Raw genomic sequence first — 25702 nt, 5'->3', positions numbered from 1 at the left:
CAAGAGGACGAATCAAATGGCTTCGCCGTTGTACTGGTCACGTATTTTCGGTTCGCCATAGCTGCTGAAGCACACAGCAGTAGAGCGCCGATGAGCGAGACAGCAATCGGTGAATAATATTTCAAGAGTTTGTCAGTCACGGAGGAAACATTGCAAAAAACGCCTTGCTGCTGCCTCGCTGGTGTAGTTTCCGCATCGTACAACGCATTTGCACATGCTTCCTTCCTTGTCGTCGCGCAAGGGAGTTCGCGTGCGCCCCTGCCGACTTAGCTCACTTCAAAACAGTATAAGGTAGCACAATATTGGCCGATTTTGACAATCGATGGCTCAAAATCTTCAGTAGATGCTTAGCTAAGCTACAGTTTAACTGAAGCGATTATTTCTAAATGAAGGGATCGCTGTAGAGCATTCACGGACTTTGTGACAATATCTTTAGTTTCCCGGGGCCAAAATCAAAAATTCCTTCCGTTGAACACCTAGTTCACATCTTGCCTGGTTCCACCCAAATTTTCAGTGTTGTACTGTCTACCCGTGCTACCTTACTCTATTTTGAAGAGGCATGTGTCGCACTGAAAATGCGCTGCGAGATGGCTAGAGTTTGTGTACAAGGGGTGGTCGAGCTGTGGTCGCGTGACAGTCGACCTGTCGTCGCGTGAGCTGGCCAGAAACAAAATGCCGCCAACGTATTTGTACACAACCGTGAGCCCTGAAGTTGTTAAATTTTGGATTATGTCCACATAATTATTAATTATGCTCTCAAGACAATCTACCCATTGTCCTCGTTCCTCACTATTATTCATTCCCCCGTCCTCCCCTCCGCACACTGTTTCTGTATAATGGCGCACTTGGTCTGCTTGGTTCCATGCCCATTTTTCTTTGCGTTTCGATGTACCTTATTTTCGTTCAGATGTAAACGAGTGTGCCGCTAGCACTCACGGCTGTGATGGAAATGCCATGTGCCACAACACATTGGGATCTCATACATGTACTTGCATGTCTGGGTTCACAGGAGATGGAACATCTTGCACAGGTATGTTTTCATTTGTAACAAAAGACAACCGTCCTGAGACAGGGACAAGCGTGACGAATACTGGGTGTAGTAGACGGACTGTCTACCGTATCATACCGTATGTACCGTATATCGATAGATTTACCATATCGTATATAGTACGTTATTTTGTGTACGTCGTGTGTACGTTATGTTGGTGCATGCGCGTGTTGCTGTAGTATGAAAAGCAGTCTTCGTCTTGAGTTCATCATGTCTTCGTCTTGAGTTCGTCTTGTCTAGTTGTGTTTCGTCGTCGTGTCAATAAACAGTCTTCTAAATGTAGTTATCGTCGTCACTTGGAATAAGTGTGGAGATGGCACGGGACTGGGAGCAGGTGGAGAAAGGCCAGTTACTACATTGGTGGCAGCGGTGGGATTCGAACCCACGCCTCCGGAGAGACTGGAGAAAAGAGGAGAAAAGGGAGTTACAACATTGGTGGCAGCGGTGATAGAAATTTGTTGTCAACTTCTGGTTTCGTCCTGCGTGGCCTTCGCTCCCAGTTTCCGATGTCATCTCCAGTCGTCCTATCGTCAGTTTCGTCCATCTTCAAGAAGTTCGTCCGTCGTCCTCGTCCTTCATCATTCGTCTCTCCCGTCTCTTAGCAGTCGTCGTCACTGGTGGTCCCGGACACGACGTAAAACTGTGCCCAGAAGAAAAGGAAAAGAAAAAGAAGGATGGATGGTCCCGGACACGACGTAAAACTGTGCCCAGAAGTGAGGATGTCGACGCTGAGCAGTATGGTAGACGGCGTGAGTTTTGTATTTGCTGTTCTCCTCAATTTTTTTCGTTTATTTATCAGTTGCTCTCCTTGAGGACGAGGGTCATTTTCTTATTTGCTCTTCATCCGAGATGATGAGTACTAAAGCCGCTTCCACAGATCGCAGCTCGTGGGTTTTACTTTATCACTCTCTTCTTATTATTTTGTCTCTTACATTTTAGAATTTTTGCGTGATTGGTGAGGTGGCGCGAGTGTGATGTTGTATGCATTTCCCACGATTGTGTTCCAGCGCGTGAGCTGAAGGTCTGGTTGGTGGGCAGACAGGTTTTTGTGTTTTATCAGGTCCTGCGTGAACGGCAGATGGTCTCTGGCTGCTGTGTTTTGCTGCGATACATTTTTGGGTGATTGGTGTGGTATGCTCGCGTGGCTAGTGTGTTCTTCTGTTTTTTCTGTTATAATTTTTTGAATCAGGAACGATTCAGCCTTTTGAGGAGGCAGCAGTGTAGACATTAATTTTTCTGTTTATGTTCTTTTTTTGTTTTCCGAGGACGGAAAATTATTTGAGAGGGGAGCAGTGTAGTAGACGGACTGTCTACCGTATCATACCGTATGTACCGTATATCGATAGATTTACCATATCGTATATAGTACGTTATTTTGTGTACGTCGTGCGTACGTTATGTTGGTGCATGCGCGTGTTGCTGTAGTATGAAAAGCAGTCTTCGTCTTGAGTTCATCATGTCTTCGTCTTGAGTTCGTCTGGTCTAGTTGTGTTTCGTCGTCGTGTCAATAAACAGTCTTCTAAATGTAGTTATCGTCGTCCCTTGGAATAAGTGTGGAGATGGCACGGGACTGGGAGCAGGTGGAGAAAGGCCAGTTACTACACTGGGCAAGGGCTGCACTGAGACGCAGCAGTGATGGTGGGGCATGGTTTGCATCTGACAGCTGAGATACTTTGTACGTCGAGTACCCATTAGTCGTGGACGACGGTACGGTACGGTATTTTTTCCCCAGGATAATACTTACGTACGGTATAGTAAGCTGGCCTGTGCAGTCATACAGTTTGATGTACAGTTTGAATGTGCTGTTGATGGTTTGATCCTGCTGCATGTGACAATTTGGACTGTTTGTCATGTAGCGCAGTAAGTGCGCTTGCTGCGCTTGTCGCGATGTAGTGCACTTGCTGTGGATTGCATGACTTTGCATGCCCTTCTGGCATGAAATGTGGAAAGCTATTGCATAGAAACTGTTACTATTGGCTGCTAAAGGGTACCCGATGACCCGCCCGTTAACCCAGGTACCAGCGTGTAACCTTAAAGGGCAACCGGTTCACCCCTAAATACAAGAGCTCTAGAATTTGCTTCCGTACACACTGCACACTTTCTTGATGTAGCTGTCATCCCAGCAGAAACCGTTCAACAATATCTTTATACTGCGAAACTCACACTTCCTGCAACACTACACATGCTGGTGGGACACAGCCCTCGCTCGCAAAAGTCTATGAAGTTGTTACATTCTGGATTATGTCCACATAATTAATAATTATGCTCTCACTACCATCTACCCATTGTCCTCGTTCCTCACTATTATTCATTTCCCCGTCCTCCCCTCCGCATACTGTTTCTGTGTAATAGCGCGCTTGGTCTGCTTGGTTCCATGCCCATTTTTCTTTGACTTTCGATGTACCTTATTTTCGTTCAGATGTAAACGAGTGTGTTGCTAGCACTCGCAGCTGTGATGGAAATGCCATGTGCCACAACACATTGGGATCTCATACATGTACTTGCAGGCCTGGGTTCACGGGAGATGGAACATCTTGCACAGGTATGTTTTCATTTGTACTGTGTTAACGTTCCTAGCTCGAAAGCAGTAACGAAAGACAACCGTCCTAAGACAGGGGCAAGCGTGACGAATACTGGGTAGGGGTTGCATTAAGACGCAGCAGTGATGGTGGGGCATGGTTTGCATCTGACAGCTGAGATACTTTGTACGTCGAGTACCCGTTAGTCGTGGACGACGGTACGGTACGGTATTTTTTCCCCAGGATAATACTTACGTACGGTATTGTTAGCTGGCTTGTACAGTTGTACAGTTTGATGTGCAGTTTGAATGTGCTGTTCAACAGTTGATGGTTTGATCCTGCTGCATGTGACAATTTGGACTGTTTTGCATGTAGCGCAGTAAGTGCGCTTGCTGCGCTTGTCGCGATGTAGTGCACTTGCTGTGGATTGCATGACTTTGCATGTCCTTCTGGCATGAAATGTGGAAAGCTATTGCATAGAAACTGTTACTATTGGCTACTAAAGGCTACCCGATAACCCGCCCGTTAGCCCAGGTACCAGCGTGTAACCTTAAAGGGCAACCGTTTCACCCCTAAATACAAGAGCTCTAGAATTTGCTTCCGTACACACTTGTAACAGAATCTCAGCCATTCCGTTCCCCGGGACGCAGGACACAAAGGACAAGACTGGTTTGCATTACATTATTTATATTGTATGTATGTATGTATGTATGTATAACTCATAATCACAAGGTGATCGTAGAGGCATTAATCAGCGAGAGAATTGTGAATGATGTCTCTGAATCCAATTCTATCGTGTGCTGCATGAGAGAGAGCATGCAAGGGAAGACCCGTCCAACTTTTAATGTTAGAAATCCATGATGTTGCGGGCCTTCCTCTCGGTCGAGATCCAGGAGTTGATCCTTGCAGGAAGGGCTTGGAGAAAACGTCATGTATTTATATTGACAAGACGGAAATGGAGACAACACTCAAAAGGACGAACAAGAAGACTGACAAAAGGACTCTCGATTACAAAATCGCGCATGCTCATATCACACATGCACGCGACTAGACGAGACAGTTTGGGGAATGCCATCACACAGGAAAACAACACATTATTTCACAACACCTGCCCCCTTGATGACATTCCACAAAATAATAAACCGACACCACGTAAGTCGTTCCACATGCACAACAGCAAAAGGAACCACAGCAGAACAGAAAAACGAAAACCAACCATCAACCTAACGTTAGAGCCGACGCTCTAAAATAATATCCGGGCCACGAAACAGGGCCAAACAAAAACCTAGGGCCGACGCTCTACAACCAGGCCACGAAACACGGGAGCCGAAGCTCCAACAAAATAATAGAGAGGTTTTGCATTCCGAATTTCGGAATGATTTTCGACTGTGATTTTCCGAAAAAAGCGCATTCCGAAAAACGGTATTTTCAGTGTTTTGCATTCCGAAAATCTGATTCGACTTCGTTTCCAAGGGTTGCCATGCAAAACAAAATGGAGAGCGTCGAAGGGGTTGAGCAGGATCAGGGAGTCGTAAAATACCTGGTATTTTACGACTCCCTGAGCAGGATCAAATCCATGTGCGCAGGCCAAACTGTTTTTGGGTGCGGTTCGAAGACGAGGACGGACGTACTGATGGTGGACCAAGTGATCCAACAGCTGAAGACGAGGTTGGCGAACTACTGTCTTGTACTGTCAGTAGGCTCAATGAAAAAGGAAGATAGAGTGTGATGGAGTGTGAGAAGATTAGTCAACATGGCGAGATCAGCGAGAGCAGCAAAACCAGCAAAAATCAAAACTACATACGTGGAAATTTTTTCAAATAATCGAGAGCAGCAGAAAGCAAAAATACAAACATGAAAAATACACTTTTTTGTATTCAAATATGTACTCCCAAACATGAAAGAGCCGAAAATCCATTTTCGGAAAACCATGCACTTTCGCCACCACACTTCCGAAAGTTCGACTACTTTTTCGACTGCTGCCGCCACATTCCGAAAATAATTCCGAAATTCGGAATGCAAAACCTCTCTAATAACATGCGCACAGCCGCACCAAATAAATCTACAACAAAAACAATGGAGAACAACAGAACGAACAGAAGAGCAATATATCGACAACCAAACTCAACAACACAGCAACGAACTGAACAGCGAGAGAAACACGATCAGACAACACAGCGAGCAAGACAACAACAAGACGAACAACAAAGGACGACACACAGTCGGTGATGCCAGACTCCTCCACTGGCCTCTGGCGAGCCACGGCCACACGCTCCATGTGGTACCCGCCGTCCCAGGATCCAGTCCCCTGCTTCTGCCGGTCCACCACCTTCTCTGCCTCCTCTCCGCGTCGTCTTCCGCTTCCACCAGCTTCTCATCTCTCCTGATCACCTCCATCCCCATGCTTACTATTATTTGTTGACGACGACGAACAGACTCATGACAAACTTACTCATCCTCTGCGTCCCGGGTTTCGGCACCACGTTGTAACGGAATCTCAGCCATTCCGTTCCCCGGGACGCAGGACACAAAGGACAAGACTGGTTTGTATTACATTATTTATATTGACAAGACGGAAATGGTTACAACACTCAAAAGGACGAACAAGAAGACTGACAAAAGGACTCTCGACTACAAAATCGCGCATGCTCATATCACCCATGGACGCGACTAGACGAGACTGAAGTAGAATAGTTCGCCTCTCTCTCCACAAGTATTTGATACCATACTGCACGTTTATTTATTGCTTCAAGTTATAGATTTTGAATTTGTACATCGTGTGCTTCGTTTTGAGACTTTGCTTACCGTTCTGTTCTGTTATCCACACTCTGCATTCTCCGCGCCTGCTCTGTTCCTTTCTTCTCTTGCTATTATCATGTTTCCTTTCTTCTCTGACTCACTGACTGTCAACTTGTCTAGTTTCGAATTGTTTCATTGTCCGCCAGATTGCAGAGATCGTTTCCTGCATCGTAGCTCACGGTTACTTTTCGACCACATTTTTGCGAAGGCATTTTCACGAGTTGTGTTGACGTCATGCCCTATCAGCTACGCGTCATTATTGCGAGCATGCGCATTGCTTTTGCCTTCTGCCTTATTTGCATGCTGCGCTTGCTGCAAAGCGGGTTAGCGTCCCCACGCTTGCTGGCCAAAGCCCCATTGACCGCGCCGCGTGCGTACTCGCACACGTCAGCCGGGCTTCTCCACGTCGCCTTGACCCCCGCCCCCGCCGGTTCCGTGGAGTTCCGGTTTTATTTCTCCTTGTTGATTAGCTCTCCCAAGATTGAGTTGTGTTGTTGTTTTCTATATCCTTACCTAACTAATTCATTTCCAAGTATCAATCCTTTTATTTACACTACTGTCAGAGTCCGCCGTTGTGAGTGCTGTGTGCATGTGCGGAGTAGCAGTGGTGAATAATTGTTGTGCGTGCGTTACACAACAGAGTGGTGCCGAAACCCGCCTTGGATTTGAGGATCGTTGGGTCGTTCGTGTTGTAGTGTTCACCTGTGTTGGTGCGTTTGTGGCAGTGGTCGGTGCCCGTGCTTGTTTCCCGCAAGCTGTTCTACTAGCGTTTAGTATCGTTATTCGTAGTGTGTTCTGTTCAGTATGAGTCTCAAGCTGGACAATTTCCTTCGTCCCTTCAAGGGCAAGGGGGACGATTTCAATGCATTTCGCTCGAAATTTGGTGTGTTGGCCAAAATATCAAAATGGACGTCGGACGACGACAAGATGAAACACCTTCCGCTCTTTCTGGACGGCGACGCGTTTCTTGTGTATGATCGATTGTCGGACACCGACAAGGCAGATCCGGATGTTGTGTTCGGCAAATTGTCATCTGCGTTCGCCGTGACGAAGTCGCAGGCATACGGCCTGTTTGTACAGCGTAAGCTGTAACCCGATGAGTCGGTGGACGCGTACGTCGCCGATCTGCAGCGGTTGCTGGGCCTGTCTGGTCACAGCGCGACTGATGATGAGGATACTGTCGTGATAGAACAGTTCATCAGTGGGTTACCCGTAGAATTTATCCAGCCCCTGGGCATGGCCACTGCTGGGAAAAAATTGAAAGTGTCTGAGTGCGTGGAGCAGGTACGTGCTCTACAAGCTACGCATGCTGATTGTACACGCAGTCCGATGGTATTCGCCAGTGCTGCACCTGGAGGTACTGGAGGTGCGTCCCGCAGCGTATTTTGCCACCAGTGCCACGAGCCTGGACATATCCAGCAGAACTGTCCTCGCCGAAAGAGGCACCACGATCGGTATGGCGGTGGAGAACGAACATGCTTCTTCTGCGACAAGCCTGGCCATGTCAAGTCTACGTGCCCGGAGCGCAAAGCTTGGATGGCGGCTTCCGCTGGCAAATCTGCTGCCGGGGTGTCAAAAGCTGACAAGAAAGCCCCAGTCCTGTGCATTTCAAGTGCCTCTGGTCCTGGCACCCTCCCGAGAATGCATGCGGACGTACGTCGTTGTGGTGTCAAGTGTAACTGGGAACGTGTCACCGCTGTTATTGACAGTGGGTCAACCCATACACTGATCTCTGCTAGCTGCACCTCAGTACTGCTCGCCAACTGCCCGGTCGATCGCACGTCGAATGTGCTCGTTGCCTTGGATGGCCAACCATTGCCTGTCGTTGGGACTGTTCGCCTGACGCTGAAACGTACTGACGGCCCAGTCCATCTCTCACCAATCGAGGTCACTATCGACACTCTTGAACTTGGTCTCGACAAGAGTGCGACTCATCATTGTGTCTTGGATTGTGTCGACTCATTTACGAAGTGGGTTGAAGTCATCCCTCTGCGTCGTCATGATGCCGTGTCTGTTGCCTCTGCTTTCGCTGGTGTATGCAAGCTCTGGGGTGCCCCCGACATTGTCCGCATGGATAACGGCACGGAATTTCGTAATGCCATTGTGGAGTCGTTGTTCAGTCTCATGGGTGTCCGTGTGCGTACCGGTGCTGTTCGTCACCCTCAATCGCAGGGCTCTGCTGAGCATGCCAATCGTACTCTGCTCGGCCTCATCCGGAAAGTCCTCGATGGCTCTTCGGACTGGAGGGGTGAATTGGATATGCTCCTGTTTTTCTATCGCAATCGACCTCACAGTGCCACTCGCATGTCGCCGATGGAAGCCATAGTGGGCTGGAAACCCCCTCACTTCATTACCGCCGACACCGCCGAAGCGTGCAGCCTCAGTGACTGGGCCACGAAACATGCTAAGCGGTCTGCTTGGATTCGTGATCTGATCGATGGTGAGCTCTCGGCGAGCGACTTTGTCGAAGAAGAGTCACACTGTCCCTATGCTGTTGGTGATCACGTGATGTTCCAGCGCCCAGATCGCCATCAGAAGCGCCTTGCACCCTATAAGCGTGGCTGGAAAGTGAAAGCAATCGTAAGTCCAATGACTGTGGTGATTGAAAAGCCAGGTTCGGACAACCGCCGAGTGTCCGAGAAGGTTATCAACATTGCCTTGTTGAAGAAGGATCTTCCCGATGCTGTTGATGTAGCTGCCACAGAGGCCAGCCTTAATAGTGACGAGGAAGATGTCAATGGTATTGGTGTCACCATTGATGTTGCTCCAACTGGCGGATATGCGCTACGACCTCGTGGCCAGCTCCAGGCGCCAGCACGTTACCGTGAGTGAGTATGACTATGGTATCAGGGGGAGAGGTGAAGTAGAATAGTTCGCCTCTCTCTCCACAAGTATTTGATACCATACTGCACGTTTATTTATTGCTTCAAGTTATAGATTTTGAATTTGGACATCGTGTGCTTCGTTTTGAGACTTTGCTTACCATTCTGTTCTGTTATCCATACTCTGCATTCTCCGCGCCTGCTCTGTTCCTTTCTTCTCTTGCTATTATCATGTTTCCTTTCTTCTCTGACTCACTGACTGTCAACTTGTCTAGTTTCGAATTGTTTCATTGTCCGCCAGATTGCAGAGATCGTTTCCTGCATCGTAGCTCACGGTTACTTTTCGACCACATTTTTGCGTAGGCATTTTCACGAGTTGTGTTGACGTCATGCCCTATCAGCTACGCGTCATTATTGCGAGCATGCGCATTGCTTTTGCCTTCTGCCTTATTTGCATGCTGCGCTTGCTGCAAAGCGGGTTAGCGTCCCCACGCTTGCTGGCCAAAGCCCCATTGACCGCGCCGCGTGCGTACTCGCACACGTCAGCCGGGCTTCTCCACGTTGCCTTGCCCCGCCCCAGCCGGTTCCGTGGAGTTCCGGTTTTATTTCTCCTTGTTGATTAGCTCTCCCAAGATTGAGTTGTGTTGTTGTTTTCTATATCCTTACCTAACTAATTCATTTCCAAGTATCAATCCTTTTATTTACACTACTGTCAGAGTCCGCCGTTGTGAGTGCGGTGTGCATGTGCGGAGTAGTAGTGGTGAATAATTGTTGTGCGTGCGTTACACAACAAGACAGTTTGGGGAATGCCATCACACAGGAAAACAACACATCATTTCACAACACACTGCACACTTTCTTGATGTAGCTGTCATCCGAGCAGAAACCGTTCAACAATATCTTTAGACTGCGAAACTCACACTTCCTGCACCACTACACAAGCTGGTGGGACACAGCCCTCGCTCGCAAAAGTCTATGAAGTTGTTACATTCTGGATTATGTCCACATAATTAATAATTATGCTCTCACTACCATCTACCCATTGTCCTCGTTCCTCACTATTATTCATTTCCCCGTCCTCCCCTCCTCATACTGTTTCTGTGTAATAGCGCGCTTGGTCTGCTTGGTTCCATGCCCATTTTTCTTTGACTTTCGATGTACCTTATTTTCGTTCAGATGTAAACGAGTGTGTTGCTAGCACTCGCAGCTGTGATGGAAATGCCATGTGCCACAACACATTGGGATCTCATACATGTACTTGCAGGCCTGGGTTCACGGGAGATGGAACATCTTGCACAGGTATGTTTTCATTTGTACTGTGTTAACGTTCCTAGCTCGAAAGCAGTAACGAAAGACAACCGTCCTAAGACAGGGGCAAGCGTGACGAATACTGGGCAGGGGCTGCATTAAGACGCAGCAGTGATGGTGGGGCATGGTTTGCATCTGACAGCTGAGATACTTTGTACGTCGAGTACCCGTTAGTCGTGGACGACGGTACGGTACGGTATTTTTTCCCCAGGATAATACTTACGTACGGTATTGTTAGCTGGCTTGTACAGTTGTACAGTTTGATGTACAGTTTGAATGTGCTGTTCAACAGTTGATGGTTTGATCCTGCTGCATGTGACAATTTGGACTGTTTTGCATGTAGCGCAGTAAGTGCGCTTGCTGCGCTTGTCGCGATGTAGTGCACTTGCTGTGGATTGCATGACTTTGCATGTCCTTCTGGCATGAAATGTGGAAAGCTATTGCATAGAAACTGTTACTATTGGCTACTAAAGGCTACCCGATAACCCGCCCGTTAGCCCAGGTACCAGCGTGTAACCTTAAAGGGCAACCGTTTCACCCCTAAATACAAGAGCTCTAGAATTTGCTTCCGTACACACTTGTAACGGAATCTCAGCCATTCCGTTCCCCGGGACGCAGGACACAAAGGACAAGACTTGTTTGCATTACATTATTTATATTGTATGTATGTATGTATGTATGTATAACTCATAATCACAAGGTGATCGTAGAGGCATTAATCAGCGAGAGAATTGTGAATGATGTCTCTGAATCCAATTCTATCGTGTGCTGCATGAGAGAGAGCATGCAAGGGAAGACCCGTCCAACTTTTAATGTTAGAAATCCATGATGTTGCGGGCCTTCCTCTCGGTCGAGATCCAGGAGTTGATCCTTGCAGGAAGGGCTTGGAGAAAACGTCATGTATTTATATTGACAAGACGGAAATGGAGACAACACTCAAAAGGACGAACAAGAAGACTGACAAAAGGACTCTCGATTACAAAATCGCGCATGCTCATATCACACATGCACGCGACTAGACGAGACAGTTTGGGGAATGCCATCACACAGGAAAACAACACATTATTTCACAACACCTGCCCCCTTGATGACATTCCACAAAATAATAAACCGACACCACGTAAGTCGTTCCACATGCACAACAGCAAAAGGAACCACAGCAGAACAGAAAAACGAAAACCAACCATCAACCTAACGTTAGAGCCGACGTTCTAAAATAATATCCGGGCCACGAAACAGGGCCAAACAAAAACCTAGGGCCGACGCTCTACAACCAGGCCACAAAACACGGGAGCCGAAGCTCCAACAAAATAATAGAGAGGTTTTGCATTCCGAATTTCGGAATGATTTTCGACTGTGCTTTTCCGAAAAAAGCGCGTTCCGAAAAACGGTATTTTCAGTGTTTTGCATTCCGAAAATCTGATTCGACTTCGTTTCCAAGGGTTGCCATGCAAAACAAAATGGAGAGCGTCGAAGGGGTTGAGCAGGATCAGGGAGTCGTAAAATACCTGGTATTTTACGACTCCCTGAGCAGGATCAAATCCATGTGCGCAGGCCAAACTGTTTTTGGGTGCGGTTCGAAGACGAGGACGGACGTACTGATGGTGGACCAAGTGATCCAACAGCTGAAGACGAGGTTGGCGAACTACTGTCTTGTACTGTCAGTAGGCTCAATGAAAAAGGAAGATAGAGTGTGATGGAGTGTGAGAAGATTAGTCAACATGGCGAGATCAGCGAGAGCAGCAAAACCAGCAAAAATCAAAACTACATACGTGGAAATTTTTTCAAATAATCGAGAGCAGCAGAAAGCAAAAATACAAACATGAAAAATACACTTTTTTGTATTCAAATATGTACTCCCAAACATGAAAGAGCCGAAAATCCATTTTCGGAAAACCATGCACTTTCGCCACCACACTTCCGAAAGTTCGACTACTTTTTCGACTGCTGCCGCCACATTCCGAAAATAATTCCGAAATTCGGAATGCAAAACCTCTCTAATAACATGCGCACAGCCGCACCAAATAAATCTACAACAAAAACAATGGAGAACAACAGAACGAACAGAAGAGCAACATATCGACAACCAAACTCAACAACACAGCAACGAACTGAACAGCGAGAGAAACACGATCAGACAACACAGCGAGCAAGACAACAACAAGACGAACAACAAAGGACGACACACAGTCGGTGATGCCAGACTCCTCCACTGGCCTCTGGCGAGCCACGGCCACACGCTCCATGTGGTACCCGCCGTCCCAGGATCCAGTCCCCTGCTTCTGCCGGTCCACCACCTTCTCTGCCTCCTCTCCGCGTCGTCTTCTGCTTCCACCAGCTTCTCATCTCTCCTGATCACCTCCATCCCCATGCTTACTATTATTTGTTGACGACGACGAACAGACTCATGACAAACTTACTCATCCTCTGCGTCCCGGGTTTCGGCACCACGTTGTAACGGAATCTCAGCCATTCCGTTCCCCGGGACGCAGGACACAAAGGACAAGACTGGTTTGTATTACATTATTTATATTGACAAGACGGAAATGGTTACAACACTCAAAAAGACGAACAAGAAGACTGACAAAATGACTCTCGACTACAAAATCGCGCATGCTCATATCACCCATGGACGCGACTAGACGAGACTGAAGTAGAATAGTTCGCCTCTCTCTCCACAAGTATTTGATACCATACTGCACGTTTATTTATTGCTTCAAGTTATAGATTTTGAATTTGTACATCGTGTGCTTCGTTTTGAGACTTTGCTTACCGTTCTGTTCTGTTATCCACACTCTGCATTCTCCGCGCCTGCTCTGTTCCTTTCTTCTCTTGCTATTATCATGTTTCCTTTCTTCTCTGACTCACTGACTGTCAACTTGTCTAGTTTCGAACTGTTTCATTGTCCGCCAGATTGCAGAGATCGTTTCCTGCATCGTAGCTCACGGTTACTTTTCGACCACATTTTTGCGTAGGCATTTTCACGAGTTGTGTTGACGTCATGCCCTATCAGCTACGCGTCATTATTGCGAGCATGCGCATTGCTTTTGCCTTCTGCCTTATTTGCATGCTGCGCTTGCTGCAAAGCGGGTTAGCGTCCCCACGCTTGCTGGCCAAAGCCCCATTGACCGCGCCGCGTGCGTACTCGCACACATCAGCCGGGCTTCTTCACGTCGCCTTGCCCCGCCCCCGCCGGTTCCGTGGAGTTCCGGTTTTATTTCTCCTTGTTGATTAGCTCTCCCAGGATTGAGTTGTGTTGTTGTTTTCTATATCCTTACCTAACTAATTCATTTCCAAGTATCAATCCTTTTATTTACACTACTGTCAGAGTCCGCCGTTGTGAGTGCTGTGTGCATGTGCGGAGTAGCAGTGGTGAATAATTGTTGTGCGTGCGTTACACAACAGAGTGGTGCCGAAACCCGCCTTGGATTTGAGGATCGTTGGGTCGTTCGTGTTGTAGTGTTCACCTGTGTTGGTGCGTTTGTGGCAGTGGTCGGTGCCCGTGCTTGTTTCCCGCAAGCTGTTCTACTAGCGTTTAGTATCGTTATTCGTAGTGTGTTCTGTTCAGTATGAGTCTCAAGCTGGACAATTTCCTTCGTCCCTTCAAGGGCAAGGGGGACGATTTCAATGCATTTCGCTCGAAATTTGGTGTGTTGGCCAAAATATCAAAATGGACGTCGGACGACGACAAGATGAAACACCTTCCGCTCTTTCTGGACGGCGACGCGTTTCTTGTGTATGATCGATTGTCGGACACCGACAAGGCAGATCCGGATGTTGTGTTCGGCAAATTGTCATCTGCGTTCGCCGTGACGAAGTCGCAGGCATACGGCCTGTTTGTACAGCGTAAGCTGTAACCCAATGAGTCGGTGGACGCGTACGTCGCCGATCTGCAGCGGTTGCTGGGCCTGTCTGGTCACAGCGCGACTGATGATGAGGATACTGTCGTGATAGAACAGTTCATCAGTGGGTTACCCTTAGAATTTATCCAGCCCCTGCGCATGGCCACTGCTGGGAAAAAATTGAAAGTGTCTGAGTGCGTGGAGCAGGTACGTGCTCTACAAGCTACGCATGCTGATTGTACACGCAGTCCGATGGTGGTCGCCAGTGCTGCACCTGGAGGTACTGGAGGTGCGTCCCGCAGCGTATTTTGCCACCAGTGCCACGAGCCTGGACATATCCAGCAGAACTGTCCTCGCCGAAAGAGGCATCGGTATGGCGGTGGAGAACGAACATGCTTCTTCTGCGACAAGCCTGGCCATGTCAAGTCTACGTGCCCGGAGCGCAAAGCTTGGATGGCGGCTTCCGCTGGCAAATCTGCTGCCGGGGTGTCAAAAGCTGACAAGAAAGCCCCAGTCCTGTGCATTTCAAGTGGCTCTGGTCCTGGCACCCTCCCGAGAATGCATGCGGACGTACGTCGTTGTGGTGTCAAGTGTAACTGGGAACGTGTCACCGCTGTTATTGTGGGTCAACCCATACACTGATCTCTGCTAGCTGCACCTCAGTACTGCCCGCCAACTGCCCGGTCGATCGCACGTCGAATGTGCTCGTTGCCTTGGATGGCCAACCATTGCCTGTCGTTGGGACTGTTCGCCTGACGCTGAAACGTACTGACGGCCCAGTCCATCTCTCACCAATCGAGGTCACTATCGACACTCTTGAACTTGGTCTCGACAAGAGTGCGACTCATCATTGTGTCTTGGATTGTGTCGACTCATTTACGAAGTGGGTTGAAGTCATCCCTCTGCGTCGTCATGATGCCGTGTCTGTTGCCTCTGCTTTCGCTGGTGTATGCAAGCTCTGGGGTGCCCCCGACATTGTCCGCATGGATAATGGCACGGAATTTCGTAATGCCATTGTGGAGTCGTTGTTCAGTCTCATGGGTGTCCGTGTGCGTACCGGTGCTGTTCGTCACCCTCAATCGCAGGGCTCTGCTGAGCATGCCAATCGTACTCTGCTCGGCCTCATCCGGAAAGTCCTCGATGGCTCTTCGGACTGGAGGGGTGAATTGGATATGCTCCTGTTTTTCTATCGCAATCGACCTCACAGTGCCACTCGCATGTCGCCGATGGAAGCCATAGTGGGCTGGAAACCCCCTCACTTCATTATCGCCGACACCGCCGAAGCGTGCAGCCTCAGTGACTGGGCCACGAAACATGCTAAGCGGTCTGCTTGGATTCGTGATCTGATCGATGGTGAGCTCTCGGCGAGCGACTTCGTCGAAGAAGAGTCACACTGTCCCTATGCTGTTGGTGATCACGTGATGTTGCAGCGCCCAGATCGCCATCAGAAACGCCTTGCACCCTATGAGCGTGGCTGGAAAGTGAAAGCAATCGTAAGTCCAATGACTGTGGTGATTGAAAAGCCAGGTTCGGACAACCGCCGAGTGTCCGAGAAGGTTATCAACATTGCCTTGTTGAAGAAGGATCTTCCCGATGCTGTTGATGTAGCTGCCACAGAGGCTAGCCTGAATAGTGACGAGGAAGATGTCAATGGTATTGGTGTCACCATTGATGTTGCTCCAACTGGCGGATATGCGCTACGACCTCGTGGCCAGCTCCAGGCGCCAGCACGTTACCGTGAGTGAGTATGACTATGGTATCAGGGGGAGAGGTGAAGTAGAATAGTTCGCCTCTCTCTCCACAAGTATTTGATACCATACTGCACCTTTATTTATTGCTTCAAGTTATAGATTTTGAATTTGTACGTCGTGTTCTTCGTTTTGAGACTTTGCTTACCGTTCTGTTCTGTTATCCATACTCTGCATTCTCCGCGCCTGCTCTGTTCCTTTCTTCTCTTGCTATTATCATGTTTCCTTTCTGCTCTGACTCACTGACTGTCAACTTGTCTAGTTTCGAATTGTTTCATTGTCCGCCAGATTGCAGAGATCGTTTCCTGCATCGTAGCTCACGGTTACTTTTCGACCACATTTTTGCGTAGGCATTTTCACGAGTTGTGTTGACGTCATGCCCTATCAGCTACGCGTCATTATTGCGAGCATGCGCATTGCTTTTGCCTTCTGCCTTACTTGCATGCTGCGCTTGCTGCAAAGCGGGTTAGCAACCCCACGCTTGCTGGCCAAAGCCCCATTGACCGCGCCGCGTGCGTACTCGCACACGTCAGCCGGGCTTCTCCACGTCGCCTTGCCCCGCCCCCGCCGGTTCCGTGGAGTTCCGGTTTTATTTCTCCTTGTTGATTAGCTCTCCCAAGATTGAGTTGTGTTGTTGTTTTCTATATCCTTACCTAACTAATTCATTTCCAAGTATCAGTCCTTTTATTTACACTACTGTCAGAGTCCGCCGTTGTGAGTGCGGTGTGCATGTGCGGAGTAGTAGTGGTGAATAATTGTTGTGCGTGCGTTACACAACAAGACAGTTTGGGGAATGCCATCACACAGGAAAACAACACATCATTTCACAACACACTGCACACTTTCTTGATGTAGCTGTCATCCGAGCAGAAACCGTTCAACAATATCTTAAGACTGCGAAACTCACACTTCCTGCACCACTACACAAGCTGGTGGGACACAGCCCTCGCTCGCAAAAGTCTATGAAGTTGTTACATTCTGGATTATGTCCACATAATTAATAATTATGCTCTCACTACCATCTACCCATTGTCCTCGTTCCTCACTATTATTCATTTCCCCGCCCTCCCCTCCGCATACTGTTTCTGTGTAATAGCGCGCTTGGTCTGCTTGGTTCCATGCCCTTTTTTCTTTGCTTTCGATGTACTTTATTTTCGTTCAGATGTAAACGAGTGTGCCGCTAGCACTCGCAGCTGTGATGGAAATGCCATGTGCCACAACACATTGGGATCTCATACATGTACTTGCAGGCCTGGGTTCACGGGAGATGGAACATCTTGCACAGGTATGTTTTCATTTGTACTGTGTTCACGTTCCTAGCTCGAAAGCAGTAACGAAAGACAACCGTCCTAAGACAGGGGCAAGCGTCACGAATACTGGGCAGGGGCTGCACTAAGACGCAGCAGTGATGGTGGGGCATGGTTTGCATCTGACAGCTGAGATACTTTGTACTTCGAGTACCCGTTAGTTGTGGACGACGGTACGGTACGGTATTTTTTCTCCAGGATAATACTTACGTACGGTATTGTTAGCTGGCTTGTACAGTCGTACAGTTTGATGTACAGTTTGAATGTGCTGTTCAACAGTTGATGGTTTGATCCTGTTGTATATGACAATTTGGACTGTTTTGCATGTAGCGCAGTAAGTGCGCATGCTGCGCTTATCGCGATGTAGTGCACTTGCTGTGGATTGCATGACTTTGCATGTCCTTCTGGCATGAAATGTGGAAAGCTATTGCATAGAAACTGTTACTATTGGCTACTAAAGGCTACCCGATGACCCGCCCGTTAACCCAGGTACCAGCGTGTAATCTTAAAGGGCAACCGTTTCACTCCTAAACACAAGAGCTCTAGAATTTGCTTCCGTACACTGCACACTTTCTTGATGTAGCTGTCATCCCAGCAGAAACCGTTCAACAATATCTTTAGATTGCGAAACTCACACTTCCTGCACCACTACACAAGCTGGTGGGACACAGCCCTTGCTCGCAAAAGTCTATGAAGTTGTTACATTCTGGATTATGTCCACATAATTAACGAGAGAGCTTGGAAGCTCATGGCCCTACGCTATGCTTTTTTGCCTTGATGACCTAGACAAAAAAAAGCATAGGGATGTTATAAATTCTTTAAAAAATCCTTTTTTTTTAGACATAACCTGGGATACGAACCCGCACTATCACGCGCCCTGCATGTATCCCCCGATACACTTCGCATACATACTAATTCTTCCAAGTTGTTTCACATTGTGATCTTGCATTTGAAAGCCCTATTTGAATATGCATTGTGGCGAGCCGTCTTTGATGGCATGGTACGGTAGGGGATAGGTACGGGACAGGTACGATCGATGGTAATATGACACCGTCTCCCGTACCGTACCGTACCATCAAACACAGCTGGCCACATACAGCTGCCCGCAATATTCAAATAGGACTTTCAAACGCAAGATAATAACGTGAAGCAACTTGGAAGAATGGGTATGAATGCGAAGTGTATGGGGGGAATGCATGTAGGGCGATAGTGCGGGTTCGAATCCCAGGATATGCCTGAAAAAATAGGAGAATTGAAAAATGTATAACATCCTATGCTTTTTTGCCGTCAGATACGGATAGCGCCAGGCGTGACACAAACAAACACACAAACACACGAATACCAAATTAAAGCTGTGTGGACCCTGCCTAGCGCCAGACGTTACTGAAGTAACGTCTTCTGCATAGCTACGGGAATAATTATGCTCTCACTGCCATCTACCCATTGTCCTCGTTCCTCACTATTATTCATTCCCCCGTCCTCCCCTCCGCACCCTGTTCCTGTATAACGGCGCGCTTGGTCTGCTTGGTTCCATGCCCATTTTCCTTTGTGTTTCGATGTACTTTATTTTCGTTCAGATGTAAACGAGTGTGCCGCTAGGACTCACGGCTGTGATGGAAATGCCATGTGCCACAACACATTGGGATCTCATACATGTACTTGCAGGCCTGGGTTCATGGGACATGGAACATCTTGCACAGGTATGTTTTCATTTGTACTGTGTTCACGTTCCTAGCTCGAAATCAGTAACGAAAGACAGCCGTCCTGAGACAGGGACAAGCGTGACGAACACTGGGCAGGGGCTGCACTGAGACGCAGCAGCGATGGTGGGGCATGGTTTGCATCTGACAGCTGAGATACTTTGTACGTCGAGTACCCGTTAGTCGTGGACGACGGTACGGTACGGTATTTTTTCTCCAGGATAATACTTACGTACGGTATAGTAAGCTGGCCTGTGAAGTCGTACAGTTTGATGTACAGTTTGAATGTGCTGTTGATGGTTTGATCCTGCTGCATATGACAATTTGGACTGTTTTGCATGTAGCGCAGTAAGTGCGCATGCTGCGCTTGTCGCGATGTAGTGCACTTGCTGTGGATTGCATGACTTTGCATGTCCTTCTGGCATGAAATGTGGAAAGCCATAGCATAGAAACTGTTACTACTGGCTGCTAAAGGGTACCCGATGACCCGTCCGTTAACCCTTTGTGGGTCTTACTCAATGTATGTAAGGGGTGGTCACGCAAACACGCGTACAAACAACGAGCCATAACTCAAGTTCCGTGAGTTGTAGGTATGGGTAAACTATATATTTTCAAAATCTGTATGCCTGGACGCGTCCAGAAAACACAAATATGACTATGTCCAGGCAAGGATATGACCCGTGGTAGCCCTTCAAGTTGAGAGAAAATACAATTGCGAACAAAAAAGCACAAAAATCACAGCACGAAGTGCATACCAAGTTCGTGATGGAGCTGAAGTCCTATGATAAACAATCAGGTAAGCGCTACGTCTTGGTGAAGAATATTATGCTCCTAATTCCGTCCTTGAACTCCAATACCTCGCCATCGGCGATGCACCAGCAGCAACAGTTCCACAATATCACAATTTTGGTTCGTTCACCTCAGCGCCGCTCGCGTCAGATTCACTCTCGCTCAGATGAGTACTCGATGTCACGCGTGCCGTGATTCTCACGGCCAGGCGAATCAGCTGATCGCACCTGACAAGTCCTTGTAAGAGTTGCTGTTGCTGTGCTTCCTCGCTGGTTGGTAAATTTGATTTCTTCACTCGGGGACGATTTATTTGAGCTAGGAGGACTCAACGGAGCTCTCTTTCTCACGACATTACACTGGAAATCCTCCAGGGACATCCAGCCTAGACTGGTGCAGTCAGTGTCCTCAGAAAGCTTTTCTGACACGGCTTCAAGAGATGCACTCCCATTCTCGAAATGCGCGCATGGCGGATGGTCGTCTTTTCCAATTTCACCAGACTTCAGTCGATCGATACTGCAAAATTTGTATGGTAAGTATGGTTGTTTTTTACACCGTTGGAAAGCCTGGGACCTCAGCTACGAGTGGAGCACCATTTTAGTTGTCTCCTAGCAACAAAACTCACAGAAAATGCGATTTTACTGTAAGGGTCACATACGACCCTTACGCTTATGTGAGACCCATAAAGGGTTAACCCAGGTACCAGCGTGTAACCTTAAAGGGCAACCGTTTCACCCCTAAATACAAGAGCTCTAGAATTTGCTTCCGTATACACTGCACACTTTCTTGATGTAGCTGTCATCCCAGCAGAAACCGCTCAACAATATCTTTAGACTGCGAAGCTCACACTTCCTGCAACATTACACAGGCTGGTGGGACGCAGCCCTTGCTCGCAAAAGTCAATGAAGTTGTTACATTCTGGATTATGTCCACATAATTAACGAGAGAGCTTGGAAGCTCAGGGCCCTACGCTATGCTTTTTTGCCTTGATGACCTAGACAAAAAAAAGCATAGGGATGTTATAAATTCTTTAAAAAAATCCTTTTTTTTAAGACATAACCTGGGATTCGAACCCGCACTATCGCGCGCCCTGCATGCATCCCCCGATACACTTCGCATACATACTAATTCTTTAATAGCAATAAAGAGAACAAATCCTGCAGTCATCGCCACACTACAACGAAGTCATGAAAGTTTACCAGAATTAATTTTCTTGTCACATTCATCAGTGGAAAGTCGTGACTGAAGAGTAACCATGCTGAACAATGATTAATATACATTCAATGATGTGTTACGAGAACAAAATACAGTGCCAAAATAGAATGAGGGAAGGTGAGACAATAGAAGTGAAGTGAGAGCTAAGTGCAACGGCGGGTGAGAAACTAATTATAACGCTAAAACTGTGTAGTGAGACAAACAATCATGCTGTGCACCTACGAAAACAATTTTAACGCAACTACATGTTTCTTCTGCTTACAAAGATCAGGCTTATGCAAACGAATACAAACAGCCTCAAGTACTTTCAACTGACTAGCATACCGTGCACGACAAAGAACAGAAAAACTAAAATCATCATACACCTGCAGACACTTAGGGTGAGACAACAAGTGAAGAAAAACGGCAGACTTCTTACGATCACAATCACCATCTGATTCCTCGTCTCCAACAACCGCAACCTCGTCCTCCGTCTCATCTCCCAACTCGTCCTCAGTGTCGTCCTCCGTGCCATTCCCCTCATCAACACCGATCGGTCCCAGGCTCGCTTCATGTTGTTTAACCTGTGTTCGTTGACTCCTCCTTTGATCTTGATGGTAAATTGTTACCATTGTTGTTGTTTCAAATCTTTATTCTCACGATAGCCAGTGGCCAATAAGAGATAATAGTGTAAGAAAGGAGAAAGAGTGAGGAAGAATTGGGTGGGCAGGGCCTAGGGGTTAATGACTACTTAAGTGTACGGGCAGGGGTGGTCGCCACACGAGCATACAGAGTTGCGTACTTAAGTGTACGGGCAGGGGTGGTCGCTACACGAGCATACAGAGTTGTGCAACAGCAGGGATATCTCGGATTTGAAGGGAGTACGAGAAGGGTTTTCGCGAAGCTGGGTGGGCAGGCAATTAAAGTAATGAAGGGCCTTGTACAGGGGAGAATGGAGACAGCGGTCAGTCCGCGGAGTTGGCAAGTGCCAAGTACGAGAGCGACGTAAATTATACGAAGGTTGCACGTTGCTAGCAGTATGCAGCGAGAGTATATGTGGTGGGGCATAATTGTGGCGCAGAGAATGCGCGAAGAGTATATGTTTAACTTTAAAACGTGAAAATAATGTTGGCCATTTGATGCGATGCAAAAGGTGGGAGTGTTCTAAGTGTGTGTAAAGGGGAAGGTGGAGACATATTCTGGCGGCTTTCCGCTGGAGTCGTTCTAGCCTGTCAAGGGAAGTGTGGGACAACGGTGTGAGAGCAGTGCTCGCATATGAGAATATAGGTAGTATGTATGTCTGATAGATGTGAGATAAAGAATCACTGGTGAGTGTAGACCTTAGTCTAAAAAGAATATTGAAAGACTTGAGTGATTTTTTGACTATGTATTCAACATGCTCCGTCCAACGGAGGTCATGCTGAAAGATTATTCCGAGGTGTTTGTGTTTTTGTGCTACGGTAAGCGGACTATTCCTGAGGGTGATCTGGGGTAGCTGTTCAGGGGGGCGGTTATTGTGGTAGAACGGGAGGATGACTGTTTTCTTTGTGTTAACCAGCAGGTGCCATCTTTGAAGCCAGTCTCCAGCTGCTGTGACACTCTGTTGTAGGTTTCGGGTGCAGTCTTGAAGAGTTCTCGCTATGGAAATCAGAGCGGTGTCATCTGCAAACTGGCTACAGGTGGTGCCGGGATTCTCACATGCATGTGGAAGGTCTATGGTGTAGACGAGGAATAGAAGCGGCCCAAGAACAGATCCCTGAGGGACGCCGGCAGGGATCTCGAGGAAAGGCGATAGGTCGCCATCCACCTGGACCCTTTGCCGACGCCCCAACAGGTACCGTCGGAACCACTCCAGGGCGTTGCCCTGGACACCATAGTGGGAGAGTTTTGCTAGAAGGCCTGCATGCCACACACGTTGTTGTTGTTGTTGTTGTTGTTGTTAAATCTTGTGTTCCCAGTGTCGTCGCCGGTGCTTGACCTCCAGTACTGTAATATTTCATTGAATAATTAGCTGTTGATCGTCTAGGTCTTTGAATGTTGATTGTGTCACTTTCTTTGTTGAATTCCGTTCCCTTCAGCCTTCTTTCTCGTTGTTCACGTTCAGTGCTTGCCTCATCTATATTTGCACTTAGCTCTCACTTCACTTCTATTGTCTCACCTTCCCTCATTCTATTTTGGCACTGTATTTTGTTCTCGTAACACATCATTGAATGTATATTTAATCATTGTTCAGCATGGTTACTCTTCAGTCACGACTTTCCACTGATGAATGTGACAAGAAAATTAATTCTGGTAAACTTTCATGACTTCGTTGTAGTGTGGCGATGACTGCAGGATTTGTTCTCTATATTGCTACAGTCGTCCCTCTCTAATCCGGCACTTTATAATCCAGCACCCTCGATAAACCGGCACAATTTTCAGTAGCCAAATGTCCTCTTCATGCACATTGCAGCAGTAGATCAGATTTGTTAATCCAGCACCCTCCCTAATCCAGCAGATTTTCGTGGCACAAATGGTGCCGGATTATAGAGGGACCACTGTATTATAAAATTGTTGTCTCCACGTCGATTTTTTGCATACTAATTCTTCCAAGTTGTTTCACATTGTGATCTTGCATTTGAAAGCCCTATTTGAATATGCATTGTGGCGAGCCGTCTTTGATGGCACGGTACGGTAGGGGATAGGTACGGGACAGGTACGATCGAGGGTAATACGACACCGTCTCCCGTACCGTACCGTACCATCAAACACAGCTGGCCACATACAGCTGCCCGCAATATTCAAATAGGACTTTCAAACGCAAGATAATAACGTGAAGCAACTTGGAAGAATGGGTATGAATGCGAAGTGTATGGGGGGAATGCATGTAGGGTGATAGTGCGGGTTCGAATCCCAGGATATGCCTGAAAAAATAGGAGAATTGAAAAATTTATAACATCCTATGCTTTTTTGCCGTCAGATACGGATAGCGCCAGGCGTGACACAAACAAACACACAAACACACGAATACCAAACGAGAGAGCTTGGAAGCTCAGGGCCCTACGCTATGCTTTTTTGCCTTGATGACCTAGACAAAAAAAAGCATAGGGATGTTATAAATTCTTTAAAAAATCCTCTTTTTTTAAGACATAACCTGGGATTCGAACCCGCACTATCACGCGCCCTGCATGCATCCCCCGATACACTTCGCATACATACTAATTCTTCCAAGTTGTTTCACATTGTGATCTGACGGCAAAAAAGCATAGGATGTTATAAATTTTTCAATTCCCCAATTTTTTTCAGGCATATCCTGGCATTCGAACCCGCACTATCGCCCTACATGCATTCCCCCCTACACTTCGCATTCATACCCATTCTTCCAAGTTGTTTCACATTGTGATCTTGCATTTGAAAGCCCTATTTGAATATGCATTGTGGCCAGCCGTCTTTGATGGCACGGTACGGTAGGGGATAGGTACGGGACAGGTACGATCGAGGGTAATACGACACCGTCTCCCGTACCGTACCGTACCATCAAACACAGCTGGCCACATACAGCTGCCCGCAATATTCAAATAGGGCTTTCAAACGCAAGATAATAACGTGAAGCAACTTGGAAGAATGGGTATGAATGGGGAAATTCATGTAGGGCGATAGTGCGGGTTCGAATCCCAGGATATGCCTGAAAAAAAATAGGAGAATTGAAAAATGTATAACATCCTATGCTTTTTTGCCGTCAGATACGGATAGCACCAGGCGTGACACAAACAAACAAACACACAAACAAACACCAAATTAAAGCTGTGTGGACCGTGGCTAGCGCCAGACGTTACTGAAGTAACGTCTTCTGCATAGCTACGGGAATAATTATGCTCTCACGACCATCTACCCATTGTCCTCGTTCCTCACTATTATTCATCCCCCCCCCCCCCGTCCACCCCTCCGCACCCTGTTCCTGTATAATGGCGCGCTTGGTCTGCTTGGTTCCATGCCCATTTTTCTTTGCGTCTCGGTGCACTATATTTTCGTTCAGATGTAAACGAGTGTGCCGCTAGCACTCAGGGCTGTGATGGAAATGCCATGTGCCACAACACATTGGGATCTCATACATGTACTTGCAGGCCTGGGTTCACGGGAGATGGAACATCTTGCACAGGTATGTTTTCATTTGTACTGTGTTCACGTTCCTAGCTTGTTGTGTAATCGTAGGTGACATTTACGTTTTGTTGTTCTTTCATATTATTACTAATATTAGTATTTATTATCAGAGTCTAATCAATTCGTTCGTCGTTGTCAACGTGTACACGAGGTACTGCTTGCCTTGAGTCAACAACACGGAATTCACGAGTTACGATTGTGTTTACTACGACGTTGCATGTTGTTTGTACATTTACAATCACGTACATGCAGCTTGGCAAGTTGTGTCACGATGCAATGCATACCAATTTATTTCACTACACGTGTTTCTCGTAACACATCAATTCTTACTTCGTAGGTGTTTAGGTCCGGTCTTGCGTGACAGAGGTAGTTACTCTTAGTTAGCTTTCTCCATGATTGATTCTAAGAAACACGGACATTGATTCTAGCTTCGAACTGTTTCTTCTTTGTCTGCCTGTGCATTTTGTTCTCAAACAAATCCTTCGTTCA

At 47.3% G+C, this 25702-nt stretch overlaps 1 protein-coding gene across 1 annotated transcript in view; it reads left to right on the top strand.

Moving 5' to 3' along the window:
* Window positions 1-25702, top strand: part of LOC135821875 (slit homolog 3 protein-like) — a 118763-nt gene that overhangs the window by 75784 nt on the left and 17277 nt on the right. Inside the window, exons 34-39 of the mRNA XM_065334876.1 lie at window positions 908-1030; window positions 3468-3590; window positions 10365-10487; window positions 17249-17371; window positions 18971-19093; window positions 25089-25211. Coding sequence (XP_065190948.1) covers window positions 908-1030; window positions 3468-3590; window positions 10365-10487; window positions 17249-17371; window positions 18971-19093; window positions 25089-25211 — 738 coding nt within the window. The remainder of the gene's footprint in view (window positions 1-907; window positions 1031-3467; window positions 3591-10364; window positions 10488-17248; window positions 17372-18970; window positions 19094-25088; window positions 25212-25702) is intronic.

The sequence above is a fragment of the Sycon ciliatum genome, chromosome 7, assembly GCF_964019385.1.
Source record: "Sycon ciliatum chromosome 7, ocSycCili1.1, whole genome shotgun sequence".
In the NCBI taxonomy this organism is placed as follows: domain Eukaryota; kingdom Metazoa; phylum Porifera; class Calcarea; order Leucosolenida; family Sycettidae; genus Sycon; species Sycon ciliatum.
This window is presented reverse-complemented; position numbering and strand designations above follow the sequence as displayed.